Here is a 19120-nt window from a genome sequence, read left to right on the forward strand (position 1 = left end):
TTTGAATGGTTCAAAAATATTGTAAATAGATTATTGCAGGTTATTAGATTCAAATCTTTAGCAAACAAACTATCCGTTTAGTAACTCTCTTTAAAACCGATCGTGATGTGTGAGTTTGATGCAATTTTTTCCGAGACCCTCTTTCCTTGCCTGCAGACGATTCTATGCTCGCAGTTATTTATTTAGAAAACATCTGGCAACAAAATGGCAGTCATACTCTTAAAAGCAGACCTACTTGACTAATAGCGTGTTTGGAGTTTTATGAGTCAAGCAAATGGAAATGCTTGTTTACTGTAAGCAGTGTGGTGTAGAGATATGAATTATCTATTTAAGGTAAACGGCAAATATATTCAAGTGAATTTCATCATCGAAAGACATGATTTCGTATCAGGTACGGATAAGTCCTTGGATTTTAATAAGGAAGAACTTTTTTTTTCCCTTTCACTCAACGTACGGTAACAGTAAGACAAACGATTCTCTTAGGCAACAGTATCTCAGAGATTTCTCACGTACAACATTTTCAATTCCTTCCCAATATAATATTTTTTAGTCATCTTATGATGGTTGAAAGCAAATGATTATATTAGATCATATCATCGTAGATGTTTTTTGCAAAAAAATTCCTTCGATTCCTCCAAGGAAAAATAAATTCTAAACACCCCGGAAACATATAGTCACATCAAAAAATAAAACAAATGAAGGGTTAATTTATCATTAATTAAATATAATTTAATACAGTATTTTGATTAATTTTAATCATCTTCATTATTTCTGATGTAAAATATGACTATTACAACGTCATGCTTATGATGTTCCCAAACATGACTAGTTATGACTGGTACTGATAATGATAATTATCAGGGTCTAACTGGTACTGATAATGAAAATTATCAGGGTCCGACTAGTACTGATAATGATAATTATCAAGGTCTGAATAGTACTGATAATGATAATTATCAGGGTCTAACTGGTACTGATAATGAAAATTATCAGGGTCCGACTAGTACTGATAATGATAATTATAAAGGTCTGACTAGTACTGATAATGATAATTATCAGGGTCTAACTGGTACTGATAATGAAAATTATCAGGATCCGACTAGTACTGATAATGAAAATTATCAGGGTCCAACTAGTACTGATAATGATAATTATTAGGGTCTGACTGGTAGAATAATTTAATGGTGATTTTTATTTAGGTCCAAACGAATAAAAAACATTTTAATTATTGAAAATTCATTGAAATTTTGATGATTTTTCATGTTTTAGACTTTATGCCCGAAGAAAGTGTTTTTAAAATTATCTTTTTTGATGGTCGTTTTATGAACACAAATCAAGCAACATACTACCGAAAGGAAATTTATTAGTCCACACGAGTGCAAATGAACACGAAAACACAAAAACGTAAAGATTAGACAGACAAAATATATGTTTATATTAGCAGTAAATAAATATCAAATTTTATATCTAATTCATTTTCTTTATCAATTGTGCATCGGTATGTCTATGTGTCAGCGAAAGTACTAATTCAAAAACATGAAATTTGGTTGCATGAATTTTAGTTATCGTTACACGATCGTTATCCACAAATTATAGACCATTATTAAATTTTGAATCGAATCGATCCACGGAAAGAGGCATCTTTCTAATATACGCATTCGAATATGTTAATTTTACAACAAATTCCAAAGTACTATATTTGGAAGCATTAGAGACAGGCAATAGAAAATACTCAAGCTTATCTCTCAATTACGTTCTTTATGACTCAAATTTTATTCGATACCTGGAAGTATTCTATATAGTCAAATAACCCCATTAATGTTTTTGACTATAATCCCAATTACATCCTTCATTAACTTAAGTTGAATTTTCTTTAACAATCAATGCCTGAAAATATCAGTGAAATCGAAAGGAGAATGCTTAAGATGACTCTTTTCATAATACTCCCAATTACATGCTTAACAAGTTACATGTTACATGTAACATGCTTACATGCTTAAACTTGGAAGAGTCAGACACTGTCAAGAAAAGAATACTGAGGATTATTCTTTTAATAAAGCTTCCAATTACACATTTTATTAATTGAAAGTCAATTTTTGATATAAATTAATAATAAGGATATATTTGACATTAATACTAAGGATATTTTTAGATAATATTTTTCAATTCCTTTTTGAATATTATTATAAATGATATTGCCTTGTTTCTTCTTATTTTATAGAAAGGACTAAACATCTGAAATTAGGTGACTATTCCCGCTCTAGCGGTTGTTATTTGAGGTTTTTCATTGAATAAATGTTATGGAAATTTAAAATAGATTCTTTCTTTAAAAAAATCGAAATAAAATAAATCAGAAAGCAAACAATCATGTCTTTCATTCTTAGATACTGCAACAAAGTTAAATAATCTTTTATAAACTGAAAGCATAAAAATACATAGTGTTAGTTTAATTGAATTTAATATCTTTATTAATTTATTAAATTAATTATTATAATTCGACATATTTGACTAATCTTAAAAAAATAGCTTCAATTAGAAAAAAAAATGTTAAATCAGAATATCATATACATAAGGGAAATATATAATTAAAAAAAAGAACTATTATTTTTAGATTAAATATAAACACATGCTTAACTTAACCATGCATAATTATTTCGAAATTCCCCTAAACAAAACGCCGTTGTTTGAAAACACTTTGACAAGGCCAGATAAAACAATCTAATTTATTTCAAAATAAAATAACCAAGCTTTATCTCGATGAAATCGTATGCTATCTTGCCGCCAAATTGCTAATTCTGCGTTATCGTTTGTCACATTCCAGGCCTTTATCTAAAGTCAGTATAGTATTTCCAGTTGCATTTAATTTGACGTAGAATGGAAATGCACTTTTTAAGCATATCTTCGGTATCTGAAAGACTTCAGAAATTCGATTCATCGCTTTCAAAATAATTATTAATGTCGGTCAGTGGAACAAAAGAATTAAAAATGTGAATAAAATCCCCCCGAAAGAAGACATAATTCACTTTTATCAATCCTCATTAAGTGAATTAATTCAAACTAAGATGTAACAACATAAGTATTGCATTTCTTTCGTATAATAGGATAAGAAATTGCCTCTTTTCTTATAGTATAAAAAATAAATATGTCAATTAAAAATGTAATTAAAATAAATATAATTAGTAAGAATATATTGTAAATAGTATACAATGTGATATAATAGTATAATATAATAAACAATTATAATACGCATATCATTTATAAGAAATCACTCCTTTCGCATACTTCATAGTAATTGTCTTTTTTTCCAGTCGAGAAATACTTAAATAAAATAAGTGAATATAACTTCATCAATATAAGTGGATTTGATTAATTATTTGAAATATTATTTATTTCAAATAATTTTTCAAAATTATTATTATTACTTACCAAGTTTATTTTATTTTGAAATAAATTAAGTTGTTTTATATGGCCTTGTCAAAACGTTTAAAAAATACATTTTGTTTAGGCGTATTTCAAAATAATTCTGCATGGGTAAGTTAAGCAAATGTTTATTTCTAGCTTATTTCTAACCTAAATTGTATTATCTTTAAATACAATTCCCTTTCATTAAAAATAAAATTCACTTATATTGATTCATAATAAAGGAATCAATTCAATATGAAAAAAGGATTCTCGTTCTTATACTTAACAGTATGCGCCCTCTCTCCTTAAAGCAGGAAAAAAAATAAGTTAGTCAATTCAAATTAAGAAAATAGTTCCAATCAACATAAATTATTTTCATTAATTAAAAAAAAATATCAATTCAAAAATTCAAAATTATTCCCTATCATATACTCCATACAATAAGAAACTATCATCTCTTCTTATAGAACAAAAAATAATTGAGTCAATTCAAGATAAGAAAAGAGTTCTAATAAAAGTAAAAACAACATTTACTAAATTAATTAAAATGACGAGATAAATTTCAATAGCTTTTTGTTGTTATTTTGGAATAAAAGAATATTTCGAATTTGTCTCTATTTGAATGAAATACTTCAGATCCTTCCATTTTTATTGAGTGAACTGAAAACAAAGATACAATTATACATTATGTTTTAGTATAAAGCTTTATATATCTTATGTTGTTGTCATAAGTATTGATTGTCTGAATCGAGGATTAAATTGTGCTACATTTCTTGTCGTCATAAAAGCGGTGGTATGATTCGAGGACTAATATTTATTATTATATTTACATTCCATTTGGAAAAAATAATTTTTATATGACCCCTACAACTTTGTGCTACGGTTAAATAACAAAGACAAAACCTTAGCCAGCATCTCCATGTCGATAATCTCGATACCATAATAAGAGGCCGTTCAACCACTGAAGACAAATTTAACATAAAGCCGAAATACATGCAAAGAGATTCTACGATGGAATCGGGTGTTGAAAATAAATTTACCACCAGATCATCGTATCTGAATAGAATCGTAAACCGGAAGATTTTATCTTCTTATTATTCGAAAAGTACTTATCAATTTCCTCGTCAAAATCTCTGTTTCAAGATGATTGAAATTTTGTCCAGATCTTTAATCTACAGATTTAAAACAGATTAATACTCAAGCACTTTGTCACTGGACATGCAATTCGTTCTCTTACTTGAATCTCATGAATCATTGATTGCATTTTAAAAGATCCAAATTCAGTCAAAATTTTAGATTTAGCGATGAAGCTCGGTGAAACTTTTTTTTAAAAAAAATCAGTGAATCGTGAGCGAATGGACTGAGAGCGATCCTATTGGCATTGCAAGAATAAGAATGAAACCAGAATTTCTTATTTCAAAATTCGGAAATTAAAAGCACTATAATTTACAATTTGAACTACAGAATGTTTTTGTAGTTGTCAAAGCTGGCATAGGATACGTTACATTCAAAATAGAGACTCATTAATTTTCAATTTGTCATCCAAATTTCAGAAGCATAGTTGTCAGATGAGTTTGACAGATCTCACAACAATAATCTGAGAATGACAGAAATATCTTATATGAGCAATCTTAATGGTTGTAATGCCTTCCATTTAGCAGCTCAGTTAGATGAGGAACAACAGTTTTCACAGCAATAAACACCATTTCTAATAACATAAAATACAAACACACAAAGTTATTTATTGCTGTGAAAAAGAAAGAAAAAATGAGGTTTCTCATTTGACAGTGTTGTACGAGGAACGACAGATTGATCATTTGATATTTATTACATTGTTCGTGGTCTAATCTTAAGAATAGTTCTGCCAAATATAGAATCATCTACTTGTTTAAATTGTAAACTATACTGCTAATAAATTATAACTTAATTGAAAAAGAATATTTATACAACCAAATACAGAAGTTTCCAGACAACTAAAACAGAAACAATGAAATAAAACGAAGCAAAAAAAAAAAATCGAAATAAATCGGAAGGAAGAAAAGAAGCATTAAAAGGGGAAAACATACGAATAAAAAGAGGAAACCTTCTATTTTATTTTACATATTTAATATTTTTTGCGGGTGACAATTGTTTTATTCTCTCAGGTGCAATTAGAATCTGACTGTCTTGTTATAACTTACATTTCTATAATATACAAAATAGTTTATATATATATATATATATATATATATATATGTGTGTGTGTGTGTGTGTGTGTGTGTGTGTGTGTGTGTGTGTGTGTGTGTGTGTGTGTGTGTGTGTGTGTGCGTGTGTGTGCGTGTCTTCTACGGAAGATTTAATATCCCTGGAATATTAACTTCTACAATCTTGAAGTTGCGAAAATATGACTTTGTGCAATAATATGTTCCGAAGTCTTTGATAAAAATATATAAACATTTTGATTTAATTTTTATTGAAAATTTAATTAAAATTTTGAAAAAGAAATTGTTTTAGTGAACACCTATGACACAAAAATTGATGAGAATCAAATGTCATAAGTCTAGATTTAAAGTTTTTGATTGTTTTATATATAATTCATGTCAAATCACTCTATTTGCAGATGATAGATAATCCATATGCATTATTATGTAAAAAATCCAGTATCATTCCGATCCTTTATGTACGAAAAATATCTTTTTATCGTTAATGTGTTTAATATTTTTTGATCTTTAAAGCTGTTTTGGACTTCTGAATCCCCTGTACATCAAAAGACAAATATAAAAGTCTGATTATCGTTTCTTTGAGACGGAAATCCATCTGAACAACCAAGGTGACCGAAATTGAATCGGAACAGGTAATCTGAGGCTCAGATGATTAAACACTTGATCTGCTGTGTTTTTTTGTACAGCCCAATTTTCATTTTTCGAATGAGTTTCCACATCACTTAGTTCAACGACTCCGTTCCGTGATTAGATATTTTCTGTTAAAGATATCAGTTCTGATTGGGTTTTATTATAATGAAGTATCATGTGCTCAATTCTTCACGCAACTCAAACCGAATCCTGTTTAAGAATTGAAAGCACGTCTAAACGGTGGAATCATATTATAAGTTCCAACAAAAACATACAGGACGAAACAGAAAAGTGAAAAAGATATCACGCGGCATTTTGTAAGTGAAATAATTTAACTTAATCTGAAATGTTTTGCAATTTGAATTTTAAAAATGCAGTTAACAAAGGCGGTTTTTAGTAGTTCTCACAGCATTCCAATTGTATAATATAAATCAGACTGGTTATTTTATGATATTCTTTTCAAAGCATCAGGAGTTATTTATAGAGCTATAAAGATGATAATCAAGATGTAGAAATTTCTGAAACTGCAAAAAAAAAAAAAAAAATTTAAAATTTTTCAAAAACTTATAAATTTTATCTAATCGGAAAAATATCTACTCTTAATAAAAAGATAAAACGTTTTTTTTTTTACGTCACATTGCAGTTTTATCAGCCTTTTGTTACATTTAGCTTTCGATTTGCTTGCATTCATCATCTATGAAACAGATTCGTAAATGATGAATGCAAACAAGATTATAGCATGCCAGCATTTCAAATTAATATTTTAAGGAGAGTAAAAATATTAATCACAATATATACATTTCTGGGATTGCATCCTTAATAAAATCGCAAGGAATGGGAATAACTATTCATAATATCTATTCATGGGAATAACTATTCATATAATATAGCAATCATGAAATTTGTACCCAAATGAAACGAGCACTAGCTTGAAACCTTTAAAGCAAAACAATGTAATCCACAGTATTTTATACAAATTGTTTCCAATAATATGGAAGTAATTTTCTACTTGCAGAATACAAGTTCTATTACTGATTCAATTGGTATGATCCGCTGCTTGAAGTAAAGCCCAATAGCAATCCGTAACTGCCCCCCCCCTTCCTCGCTGGGTAAGAAGTTACTGCTCTTGGATATGAATAATTTTCATTATAATTTTATACTCCAAGGCTATTAAAGTTAACTACTTAATGACATTTTCTATAGAAGTTTTAAGTAAACCACAAGAATTAGAAATCTTATAGCAGCAAACATAAAATGATAGTCCATACAAACCAAGCCTTAGCTTGAAATGTTTATAGCACAGCAATTATAGCACCCCGCAGTGTATACAAATTATTTCTAGAAATATGGAAGTAGCTTGCTATTTGCAGCAGTACAAGTAAAATTGGTATGATCCGCTGCTTGGAGAATCTTTAGCAAATTCAGTAGCAACACGTAACGGTTTCTTTTCTTTCTCGCTGAGTTGGAACTTGTATTCTGATATGAATACTTTTGATTATAATTTTATACTCCAAGGATATTAAAATTATGACATTTGGTACAAAATCCTTAAACAAACCACAAAAATTTAAAATCTGATAGCAGCAAGTACAAAATTACAGCCCATATGAAACCAGCACTAGCTTGAAATGTTTATAGCTCATAGGTGTAGTTTCCAGAGATGTAGACGATTTGTTTTCAGCTATCTGGAAGTAGTTTACAGCTGGAGCAGCATAGCTTTGCGATGGTTGTGGTTTGCTGCTTGATGAATCTTCAGATTTGTTCCATAGCAAACCATAGCTGTTTGTTTTCTTTCTTGTTGGACTGGAGGTTGCTGTGCCTGGATACGAGCTCTTATGGTAATGATTTTATTAGAAATAATAAATAAGCAAATAAGAAGGAATCACTAGGTCGCAATCGCAAGAGAACTGCCCCAGAGATTTTGAAAGAAATAGGTCATCAACAAAACTTTTGATGCTACAGGTACTCGATTATTGCCATATTGTTGAAAACAAGTAGCAAATAATGCTGGTGATTGCAATGCATTAATTGACAAGATATATGGAACATGCAAAACTGTGATTTCAAAGATGAAATACAGAATAGCGGATTAGAGAAATAAATTATGGAATTTCTCAAGATTCATAGTACAAGACTCTGTAGTAAGTTTTGAATTCTGCATTAAATTTGGAATTCTGCATTAACGTGGAAAAAAGCGAAAACAAAATGAAACGCACTGCAGCACATGCTCCTAGACCTTCAAATAACTTGTTTTAGCAGAGAAAATTCTCGCCGTGATTCATATGCTTTTGCTTCAATTATCATAGTCTTAATTAAGGTGGCTGAAGACTAACGTGATTCAAAAACAAACTACCAAAAAAAAAATAAGGCCATAAAAAATGGGAGAACATTTAACATTTTCGCACGCTCCAGATAATTGAGGTAAAAAGAGGGAAAAAAAAACAACATAGAGAGAGAAAAAAAAATCTTACACAGGCGGGCTATCCAACTGTTTTCAACCTCTAGATAGCAGTCCATTTTGCAGTAAATCTGTCGACAGAAATTGCATCCGATGCTAAAAACAGAACAGAATTCAACAAATCGACAGATAGCCGGCAAATCCGCAGTAAGAGTTTGAAAGGATCCTATTACATCAGAAGCGTTACTTTTAGCTATTAACACTTAGAATACCGATCTGCCGTATTTCTGGAGCAAATAGATACCAGTTTTGTGAATTACGAGTCCATTTCTAGTTATTTATTCAGACGGTGTAGTGGAAGGCGCGAAAAGCCATGGCGGACTTGCTTCAAGCTGATAAGACATAGCGCAAAAAAGTTCCTTGTCTGTTTTTACCTATCTGTGGCCAGCGTTCAAATAAGTCAGATAATATCATCTCACTTGTGATAAGGGCCTCGTTAGCTGAACATTCTCACCACGTGAGAAGTGTCCAGATTGCGACGGCAATTCACCAAAAGGAAGACTTCCCTGATATTTCCCAGCAGGTTTAATTGAAATGGAATTTTTGGCCTTGCCAGTGGAGTATTAGAATGCAAAGAAGGGTGTGCTTTTAAGTTGAGATAGTTGTTGGCAATACCACGATGGGCGGTACGAATAAAGGAAGACGTCTCCTCTATTTTGTGGTGATAAAAAAGAAAAAAGAGGAGGATTTTGAAGTGAATCAGGTTTACAAATGAGGTACAAGTGAGAAAAAGTGACACATCTTTAAAGTAAAATGAAGATGTATGGCTCTCTTTGTCTTATCTTTGAATGCGTTTCTCTTTTCTTGGTCTTCACATATGGATTGCGACAGTCAATGTATTTTCTAGATCAGCTTAGGAAGTTCTAAAAATAAACCTCTAGCTTTATTCTTTAAACTGGAAGCATTTAACGACTAGTTTGTTGGACATAAATATTTATATTATCAATATTTACTGCGTGATAAAAATTTGAAAGGAATTTGAAATCGAAAAACGAAACGAAAGGATCTTGAAACGAATCAAGTTCACAAATGAAAAAAGAAAGTTTCCGAATTAGAATTCCACTTTTATTCTTAAATAGCTGTTGAAATGGCGCAGGTATGATATTATATTTGCTAATACATATGAGCATAAATTTTAAAGCGAGAATTTAAAAAAAATAATGAACTTCGATAATTTTTAAGATTTACAGATTGTCGAAATTATAAAACCTATATTAAATTTCCAATTACAGTTTATAAAATTTAAATATCAAATCTGTTTATCAAATTTGGTAATCTAGAAAGAAATTGACAGAAACTTATTCGCTAAAAATTAATTTTCACAACAAAATTTCGAAAGACTTATGATTTTTAAGAATTGAAACTGGTGCATTTATATTTCAATAGTAATAAAAAATTAAAGCTAAATTAAATAAATTCGTTATTATGTTAATTTTTTTTTTTTCAATTTCCCTTCCAATCTCTAATTATCTCTATAATATCGCCGAAAAAAGTTTTGATCGGAAATAATGAAAATTTTTTAAAAATAATATGAGGAATTCTGCTTTCATATACCAAAAGATAATTTTTCATAACATTTTTAGAAAATTTTTCTTTAAATATCAAGTTAAAATCGTTAATTGTAACACTGAATTGAAAAAAAAAATCATAATATTTTCATATTAAAGCATTTAGGACCACTGAAATATAAACCAAATAATAACTGATAAAATATTAAAATATTTCTAATATGAAAAAAGCAGATTTTTTTGGGACTTAATGGAAACATTTAATGAAACCAAACGTACTGCCATTTTTTAAGCAATAAAGAAATTTGTGTTTGCTTAAAATTAAGAATTTTTGTTGAAGGCTTTTACTGAATTACTGAAGGCTAAGAAATTTCCAAAATATAAAACTACATGCTTCTTTTTAAAAACCAATAAACTGAAACTATTAAAATTCAATCCATTTTCACAACAAGTCAGCTGCATTTATTCTCTACATCATAAAAGCATTCTCACATATTTTCCCACAAGCTGAGCTTTGATGACTGGTCCAGATAGAGTCATTTGTGAGACAGCATTTTTGGTGGAATTCCCATAAAATGAGTGAAATGAAATAATTACCTGAGTTTCGGTGAGGTTGAGGGACTGGGCAAGTTGCTTTCTTTCTGTGCCGACGACGTAGTGGTTCTTCTCGAAGGCGTGTTCCAGCGTCAGCAGCTGCGAGGGCGAGAAAGCGGTCCTGATCCGCTTCGGCTTGCGGAACTGGTGCAGGATGAAACTTGCGCTCTGGGGACCTGCGGAAAGCATAAAACGAAATGCCTTTTACTCTACTGACTGTGACTTCGTCATAAGAGTCTTAAAAAAAATTAATGACTTAATGAATTCATGACTAAAAATGTTCCAGATTTTTATTCGAAAATTATAGAACCCTGTTATGTAAAATAATGTTGTCCTGGTGGTAGAATACTGTTGTAAAATTATGTAGTTCTCTGGTGGTAGAATAATGTTGCCCAGAGAAAAACTGAGAAAAAGACTATTAGTCATCTGATCGCAAAAGGTGATGAGGAATGGTGACTACCATGGCTCGAATTTTACCTTATTACAATAATATATAGTTCGGTGATTATATTAACAAATGATTAGATTAACTCTGGGCTGACATATTATTAGATTGGTCCTCTGGAGACTTTCGGAAAGCATAAAACGAAATGCCCTTTACTCCGCTGACTGTAATTTCTTCATAAGAGCCTTAAAAAATTAATGACTATCATGTTCCATATTTTTGTTTGAAAATTGTAGAGCTCCGCATCTACATCTGCATCTGGTGGTTAGAATAATGTTGTCCAGACAACAACTGAGAAAAAGATTATTGGTCATCTGATCGCAAAAGGTGATGAGGAATGGTGACTATCATGGCCTAAATTGTTCCTTGTTACGATAGTATATAGTTCCGTACGTAGAATAAACCCATGATTAGATTTACTCTGGACTGGCACTTAAAATATTAGACTGTCACTCTGGGAACATGCAGAAAGCATAAAACGAAATGTCCTTTACTCAGCTGACTGTGACTTCATCATAAGAATTGTAAATAATTAGGACTACCTATTCCAGATTTTTGTTCGAAAATTTTAGAACTCCGTTTTGTAAAATGTATCTGGTGGTTAGAATAATGTTGTCCAGAAACAACTGAGAAAAAGATTATTTGTCATCTGATCTCAAAAGGTGATGAGGAATAGTGACTATCATGGCCAAAACTTTCCCTTTTTTTTTTTTTTTTTTTCCTTTCCTTTCTTTTCCTAACTTTTCTGTATTGTAGGATATATACGGTGATTAGATTAAAGTACTCCTGTTCAGACTTTTGCACAGAAAAACATCAATTGTAATTTGACCGCAAATGTTGAAGTGAAGTAGTAATTACTATGGTTCAAATAGGCCCTTGTATTAATATTATATAGTTCCGTTTGGAGGAGGAACTCAGTAATTAGAAATAAAGTATTCCTATTCAGAGCATGGTTGTAAAATATGTTTGAAAGACCTTCAAATATCGAGCAGGAGGAGCAGTTTAGATATAATTGTAATAATATTCTATGATACACAAATTCAATAGCAGTACAGTTAGTTATAAATGATGATGCATGTTACGCTTCTTAGAGGTATAGAAGTGCAATAGATACTAACCACTCTCCAATTATTAATAAAATTCTGTATCTATGTAATATATAAACATTGCTTTATAATCATTCGACTCATTTCTTGAATGGATACAAGGCAACTATAATCCTCCAGCACACATCTTGCTATACCACTGAAGTTGTCATATAATATACAGCCATTAAATAAATAAGGACATACAAGATGAAAAAAAATCTAATAGATTAAGTGATAACTTTAGTCATATGTTTCTATATTCCATTTATTGGTTTGATTGTTTTTCCGGTTTATTATATTTTTTTCTGATTTGGTAATGAATATATTTTCCAGCAATAACTTGGAAAGCTTGTAATCCGAAAATAAAAATACTTTTTTGGCAAAGAAGGTAAAACTATCTTCCCTTTTCACATAATTCTGATAATGAAATTCCTGAAAAAAATTTAAAAAAAATCCTTTTACACTTTTCACCTTATTCTGAGAGTCAAATTTGTTCTTAAATAAATCTTATTTCTCGAAAATGTTCCGAATTTTTAAGCCTCATTTTCTATACATATCATGTTACTGCGATCGAAATCTAGAAAACTTAGAGAAATTCGACTTTCTACTTCGACTTACTACAGGACTCATTTATGAATTAAGTAGGCAATCTCTTAAATTTATTTAAAATTACCTTTACATTGACCGATTATAACTTTTTTTTTCTGATTTGATATTCTTTCCGGCGATTACCTGGAAAATTTGTAATCCGAAAGAAAAGAGAAAATCACTTTATTTATTGCAAAGGGGAAAAAATCATTTTTTCTTCTTCATATCATTCTGATAATCAAATGCATTCTTAAATGAATAAAAAAAATCATTTTTTCTTTTTACATCATTCTGATAATCAAATGCATTCTTAAATGAATTAAAAAAATCGTTTTTTCTTTTTACATCATTCTGATAATCAAATTCGCTCTTAAACGCGTAAAAAAAAAAAAAAAAAAAAAAAAAAATGCATTTCCTTTTTTGCATCATTCTGATAATCAAATCGATTCTTAAACGCATCTCATATTGAACGTAAGTGTGTAAATGCACAATGCGAATGTTGTGAATTTTCTACCCTTATTTTCTATACACACCATATAAATGATTAAAAAAATTACAATCCGAAAAAAAAAACTTTAAACATAAGAAGTTTCAACATCATTCTCATGTTCAAATTCGTTCTCAAACGAATCTCGTTTCTTTAATACGTTGTGACCATCTTTCCGCCCACCCTAGTGTATATCTTAAGCCGGCCAAAAGAGGCAGCATATTAGTGGGTCACGATTCTGCGTCCGAACCTGTTTATCCATTTAATGGCGACTTAATAATGCCCGGGACTAAGAGGTTGTCAACAGGTGCGGAGGGGGTGTCATCTGCCGAGAGGTAAACAAAGGCCCCGGTCTATTGATACACGCAACAGATGGCAGGGCAATCAGTATGCAGGAGGGATGCAGAGGATGCAGCAAGATACAAGCCTGCAGAAACATTAATAGATATCCGTATCTTGAACAAAGATATGCTTATGTTTATCCGATTTTGAAATCGTTACCGAATATATAGTTAATAGCAAACATTAGTCCTAACAATATAATCAAATTTGGTAATATAATTGAGAACAGCATCTATGATTTTTGAAATATATAAAATTTAATGTAACTTTTCATTAAATTACTTATATTATCGAGCGGGAGAGGTCACCCTAAAACTTTCTCGCTTGCTCTCTAATAAATTTGTTATAGCAGAGAAAGTCTTATATGGCACTGGCGTACAATAGTTGCGAAATATTAATTTTCGGCATGGATTAAGCTTTTTTTTTTTACTGAATATACCTTGTCATTCTTGGCGAGTTATTTGGCGATTATGTCTGGCATGGTTAATAGTATCCGAAAATCGAATTTGTGTTTTAGACACATTTTTCTCAAGCGATTGAAACAAAAATTTGACACAAAATTGAACTTGTAGTCACAAATTATCATACAAAATTTGATATATTTAAGACATTGCGTTTATTTATTTCTAAAAGAACAGACCAACAGACAGTCAACCCGTCGTTGGATTTGGCTAAACATTTGACAAATGTCTACACTGTAGGTTTTAAATTTGTGTACCGAATCTTATCTATCAAGTTCTCTTCGTTTTGCAATCATCATGTTAATTTATATTCAAACAGACGGACTTCCTATGATAAGATTTTTAGCAAAATTTGCTAGAAATCTGCAAATTTGGTTTAAAGAATATACACCGATTTTCATCCGTCTAGCTGAAAGCGTTTTTGAGTTATTTTTGTCATAGACAGACGAACATTTTCTAAAAATTTAGTTTTTCTAAATCAGAGTGTTCTAAAATGTGCAGATGCTTCAAAATCCAGGTTTCGAATTATTTGCCGATTGCTATACTTTCTCTGTATTACGTAAACTAGAAAGTAAAAATAGTATAATATTTCCCAGGTAATCACTATTCTTAGTAGAATTCCGAAATCAATTTTCTTCATATAGATATATTGTAAATGATATTAATTAATTAATTAAGAAAGCTATGATAACATAGACAATTATGATTCAATGATATGAAGATTTTGCTAATGTTATTTTTTTAAAAAGAATTCTAAAAAGAAAATACTTAACCAATCGCAAAAACGGACACAATATATAATATAAAATATACAAATAATAAAAAACTTATGATTTCTGCACAAATTAACTCAATGATAAAAAACCCACATTTCTTTAAAGTTCAAAAAATATATCGTCTGCACGGCTTTATCAATATAAAAGTCGAAGTATTTTGATGGCTACACATAGTATGGTCCTGAACTCATTTTTAATAATGATCTTTATTATTTATTTTAGTCAAAAATATTGCATTACGATTTCTGTATGAATTAGCGTACAAATTAAATAAATTGTAATATCGATACTTTGGTGACAGTTATTTCCAAATTTTCTTAAATGGAATATATTTGTATAGCAAAATTTTCATATATCTTTACTTATATACTTTACTTTCTCTTTGTAAAAATAAAATAACTAATAAATTGGAGAAAATTCAACAATTTTTTATACACTTAGAAATAGATGAAATAGCTCAATTAATTTTTTAGTGGAGTAATGAGGGATAAGTAAAGGATTTACGGATGTTCGAGATGTTATGATTTAACAATGAAGACAATATATCTGTATTCAAGTTCCAATTTTTTTGTGTCAGAAAATTAAGAATCAGGCAAAAGAAAAGTGCGAAATTAAATAATATGCATAGAGTGCCATTTATTTCACCTACATCACTGGAATGAATTCATCTGATACATTCTTGCAATGCTAATTTATGTTTGGAATCCTGCATTCATTTTTCTGTACAAAGAACCATGGAGTTACAGCAATGTGTAAGATAAAGTGCACGTCAATGTTAAAAGAAATCTTCAGTTGACTTTATCATATAATTACAATATCGTGCATATTGATACCTTCGAAACTGATTTAAAGTTCTAGATATGGAAGGGTGATAGGATAAAAAAGGATTCAAGATAATTTCAAGTCAGAGATTTATTACTTTGTACTTTAATAAGACACTCGTCATGTAAAATAATCATCTTTTTATAAACATTTTTTTTTCTGAACGCTTGCTAAATATATATTCAAGTTAAATACGGCGAGCAGTATGAAACCTGTTAAATGATGGCATACTCATTCTTCCAAAGGAGGAATGTTTCAGTTAATAACGCATGATATAATTGTTTTCTCATTGCTATTCAAAGACTACTAATTTGAAACTCCTGAAATTGCTCACACATAATCACAATTTAAAAAGATGTTAAATATTTCAGCGCCGGACATAAAAGAAAATAGAAAAACATAAAAGATAGAAAAAGAAGATTCACATTTCATTAAAATATCAGTAAGTTGCATCTGCCAAGAAAGTAAAATAAAACTTCAGAATGTGTGCATGAATTAAGAACCATCCGAAATGCAATGCAATTATTAACTCCACCAAGAAATATTTTTGAATGGGCATAGTTAATATGCCATCCGAAATGCAATGCAATTATTAACTTCACCAAGAAATATTTTTGAATGGGCATAGTTAATATACTATCCGAAATGCAATGCAATTATTAACTCCATCAAGAAATATTTTTGAATGGGCATAGTTAATATACTATCCGAAATGCAATGCAATTATTAAATCCATCAAGAAACATTTCCCTCATTAAGATTCATCAGTAATAATTAATTAGTAGGCATATTTGAAATCAGATGCAGGAAGGAACACGGGAAAGTGAAAGAATGAACAATTTTTTATGGTTAAAATTTTAAGAATTAAACTGTTCAAGCAAGTGTTTGTAAGTAATTCTTTTAAAAACAATGAAGTCGCACGCTTGGAAAGTCCCTGTGGTAAATAATCTACAACAAAATACTAATAGTGATAGTCCTGAAGGGAACTGACTCCTCCACACACATAAAATATATAAATAAAATAAAAATTACATGTATACTATTTACATAAATTTACATATTAATATAAAACCTAATTCAAAGAAGTTATCAACATATATAGCTCATAAATTTTCAAGGTAACTTTATTATGTCATTTGTAACATTATTTATATTCAAAACTTGTCAAAGGTTATATAGAGTAATCAGTTTCTTATAACTTTAGCTGATTCGGCAAAGCTTTAATTTATTCATCAGTTTTTTTTCTTCTTAAAGTTAAATAATTCGTCAAATGTTCCGCTAGATTTGGAAATCTGAGAAGTAATATAAGTTACTGAGTGTCATAAAAGTTACAAATTAATCCGTACATTTGTAATGGTAATTGTTTCAACAAAGTTTATATTCGTTGAGCAATCTTTTGCAATGGTAATTATTAATTTCACAAGATCAATCTAATCTTTTATATCAACTAGATAAAATTACAATATGGTTTTTGTCCTTAGTTTTTAATTATCTATATCATATTTTAACTCGTTCTAAAATTAAAATAAAAATCGGTGATTACTAAACGACAAAGTTAAGTCGAAGGCGACAAAAAACTCAGAGTGATTAATACTTTTGAAAGGATAATTGATTCAACAAAGTTTATGATTATTGGTCGGATCTTCAATAATAGCAATCAATTCAACAAAAGACAGATTGATCAGATCTTTTGTAATAGAATAAAATCACAACATAGATTTGGTCGTTAACTTTATTTTTCATTTGTTAACATCATTCTCAAGATAATAACTCACTGATCATCAGACGACAATGATCAATACGCGTCAAATTAGTATCTTTGCATTACGTATCACACATCTGTGATTTAATTTAAATTTTATTTGGCAACAAGTATAAGTGACTCGATCGAATCACTTCCATTTCCTGTAAGGTATATATTTAAAGATCTATTCAATGAGTCTTTGTTTAATGCCACCTGATTCAGCAAGGACGCGTTCATTTAATTTACCATAAGTCTCAATGAAGCTTCGATTCCCACGATCTTTTTCACGTCCAATTGTTCAATTAAAAAGATCTATTCAATCTAATTTTGTGCACGTTATTTATACCATATTAGACCACTGCTAATGTATCGTAAATTTAGCCGCTTTTGATTTATGTGTGGTTCACCCAGAAACAACCCGGAAGTGAAAGCACAATTTTAGGCTCAAGTGTTTGGTTCCTCATTAAGGATTTCAAGGGAAGGTATAGATGTCTCCACTTTTTATCTTAATAAGGGGAATTGATTTCGATTCTTTTTAAATGGAAATAATTGTCGTTCCTTCCTTGATTTGAGGTCAAATTAATTGTTGGAATGTATCAAATTAATTATATGCTTTGAACTTGGAAGTTTGATCATTCCTCAGATGTAAAAGACAATCTGCAAATAGGCATGGTATGGTTTAGGTTTTTTGGCACAAGGTCCAATTTTGGACAAGCTGCGCCATTCACAAGGATTTTGTAAAATGTGCAAATGAAAGTAGGATGCATTGTAAAACGTCAAAATGTGAGAAGATCTATGATTTATAATAATTTGGCGCAAGAATAAAAATAAATCTTAAATTTTAAATACTATGAAAAAAACCAATGGCTTTTAAAAAGTCCATAAATTTTGAATGAGGTTTCTTACCCAGCAAGTAATGTAAATTTAAAATGGGCGAATGAAAGTGATTTAAACGATCAGAAGTAAAATTAGGACATTGATTAAGAATATGTGCAATAGAATTGAATACTCCACAATTCGTACAATGAGGGGCTCGTTCACCAAACAGTAAATGTCTATGCTTATACCTTGTGTGCCCAATGCATAGACGAATTAATTTTAGATCTGCGCATCGGTTTGGTAAAACTAACCACATATTTATATTTGGTTGAATAGCATGTAGTTTGTTATTAACCTGCGTGTCCCAAACTTTCAAAGGCGTGTCCCAAAATAGGCAATTTTATAATAAGAACAATTTTCTAGGAAATGAAAAATTTTAGCATTGAACTAAAATTATTCTAAACAGAATATTATATATGTTTTGATACGCCCTATCTGCTAAGTAGTTAATAAAAAGTTTACATTAAAATAAGTACTCTAAGAAATAATTTCACAAATGTTCGAAAAAAAAGTATTCAGTTAAGAAAAAAAAATTATCTCCGAAATTCTTTATTGCGTCATTTTTCTTAACTAATAATTGCAAAATTAAAGTGAAAATTTTCTGTACTTCAAGATATAATTAGGGATATTACATATAGAAGACATATAAAATATTCAATGACTCATTCCACACGCATAGAAGATTTACGTAATAG

General features: G+C 29.9%; 1 protein-coding gene across 1 annotated transcript in view; it reads right to left on the reverse strand.

Annotated features, from left to right (window-relative positions):
• The window catches only part of LOC129989193 (homeobox protein EMX2-like), a 57533-nt gene that overhangs the window by 7734 nt on the left and 30679 nt on the right, over positions 1-19120 (reverse strand). The window contains exon 2 of the mRNA XM_056097572.1: positions 10797-10969. Within this exon, the coding sequence (XP_055953547.1) occupies positions 10797-10969 (173 nt within the window). The remainder of the gene's footprint in view (positions 1-10796; positions 10970-19120) is intronic.

The sequence above is a fragment of the Argiope bruennichi genome, chromosome 10 (genome assembly GCF_947563725.1).
Source record: "Argiope bruennichi chromosome 10, qqArgBrue1.1, whole genome shotgun sequence".
Classification (NCBI taxonomy): Eukaryota; Metazoa; Arthropoda; class Arachnida; order Araneae; family Araneidae; genus Argiope; species Argiope bruennichi.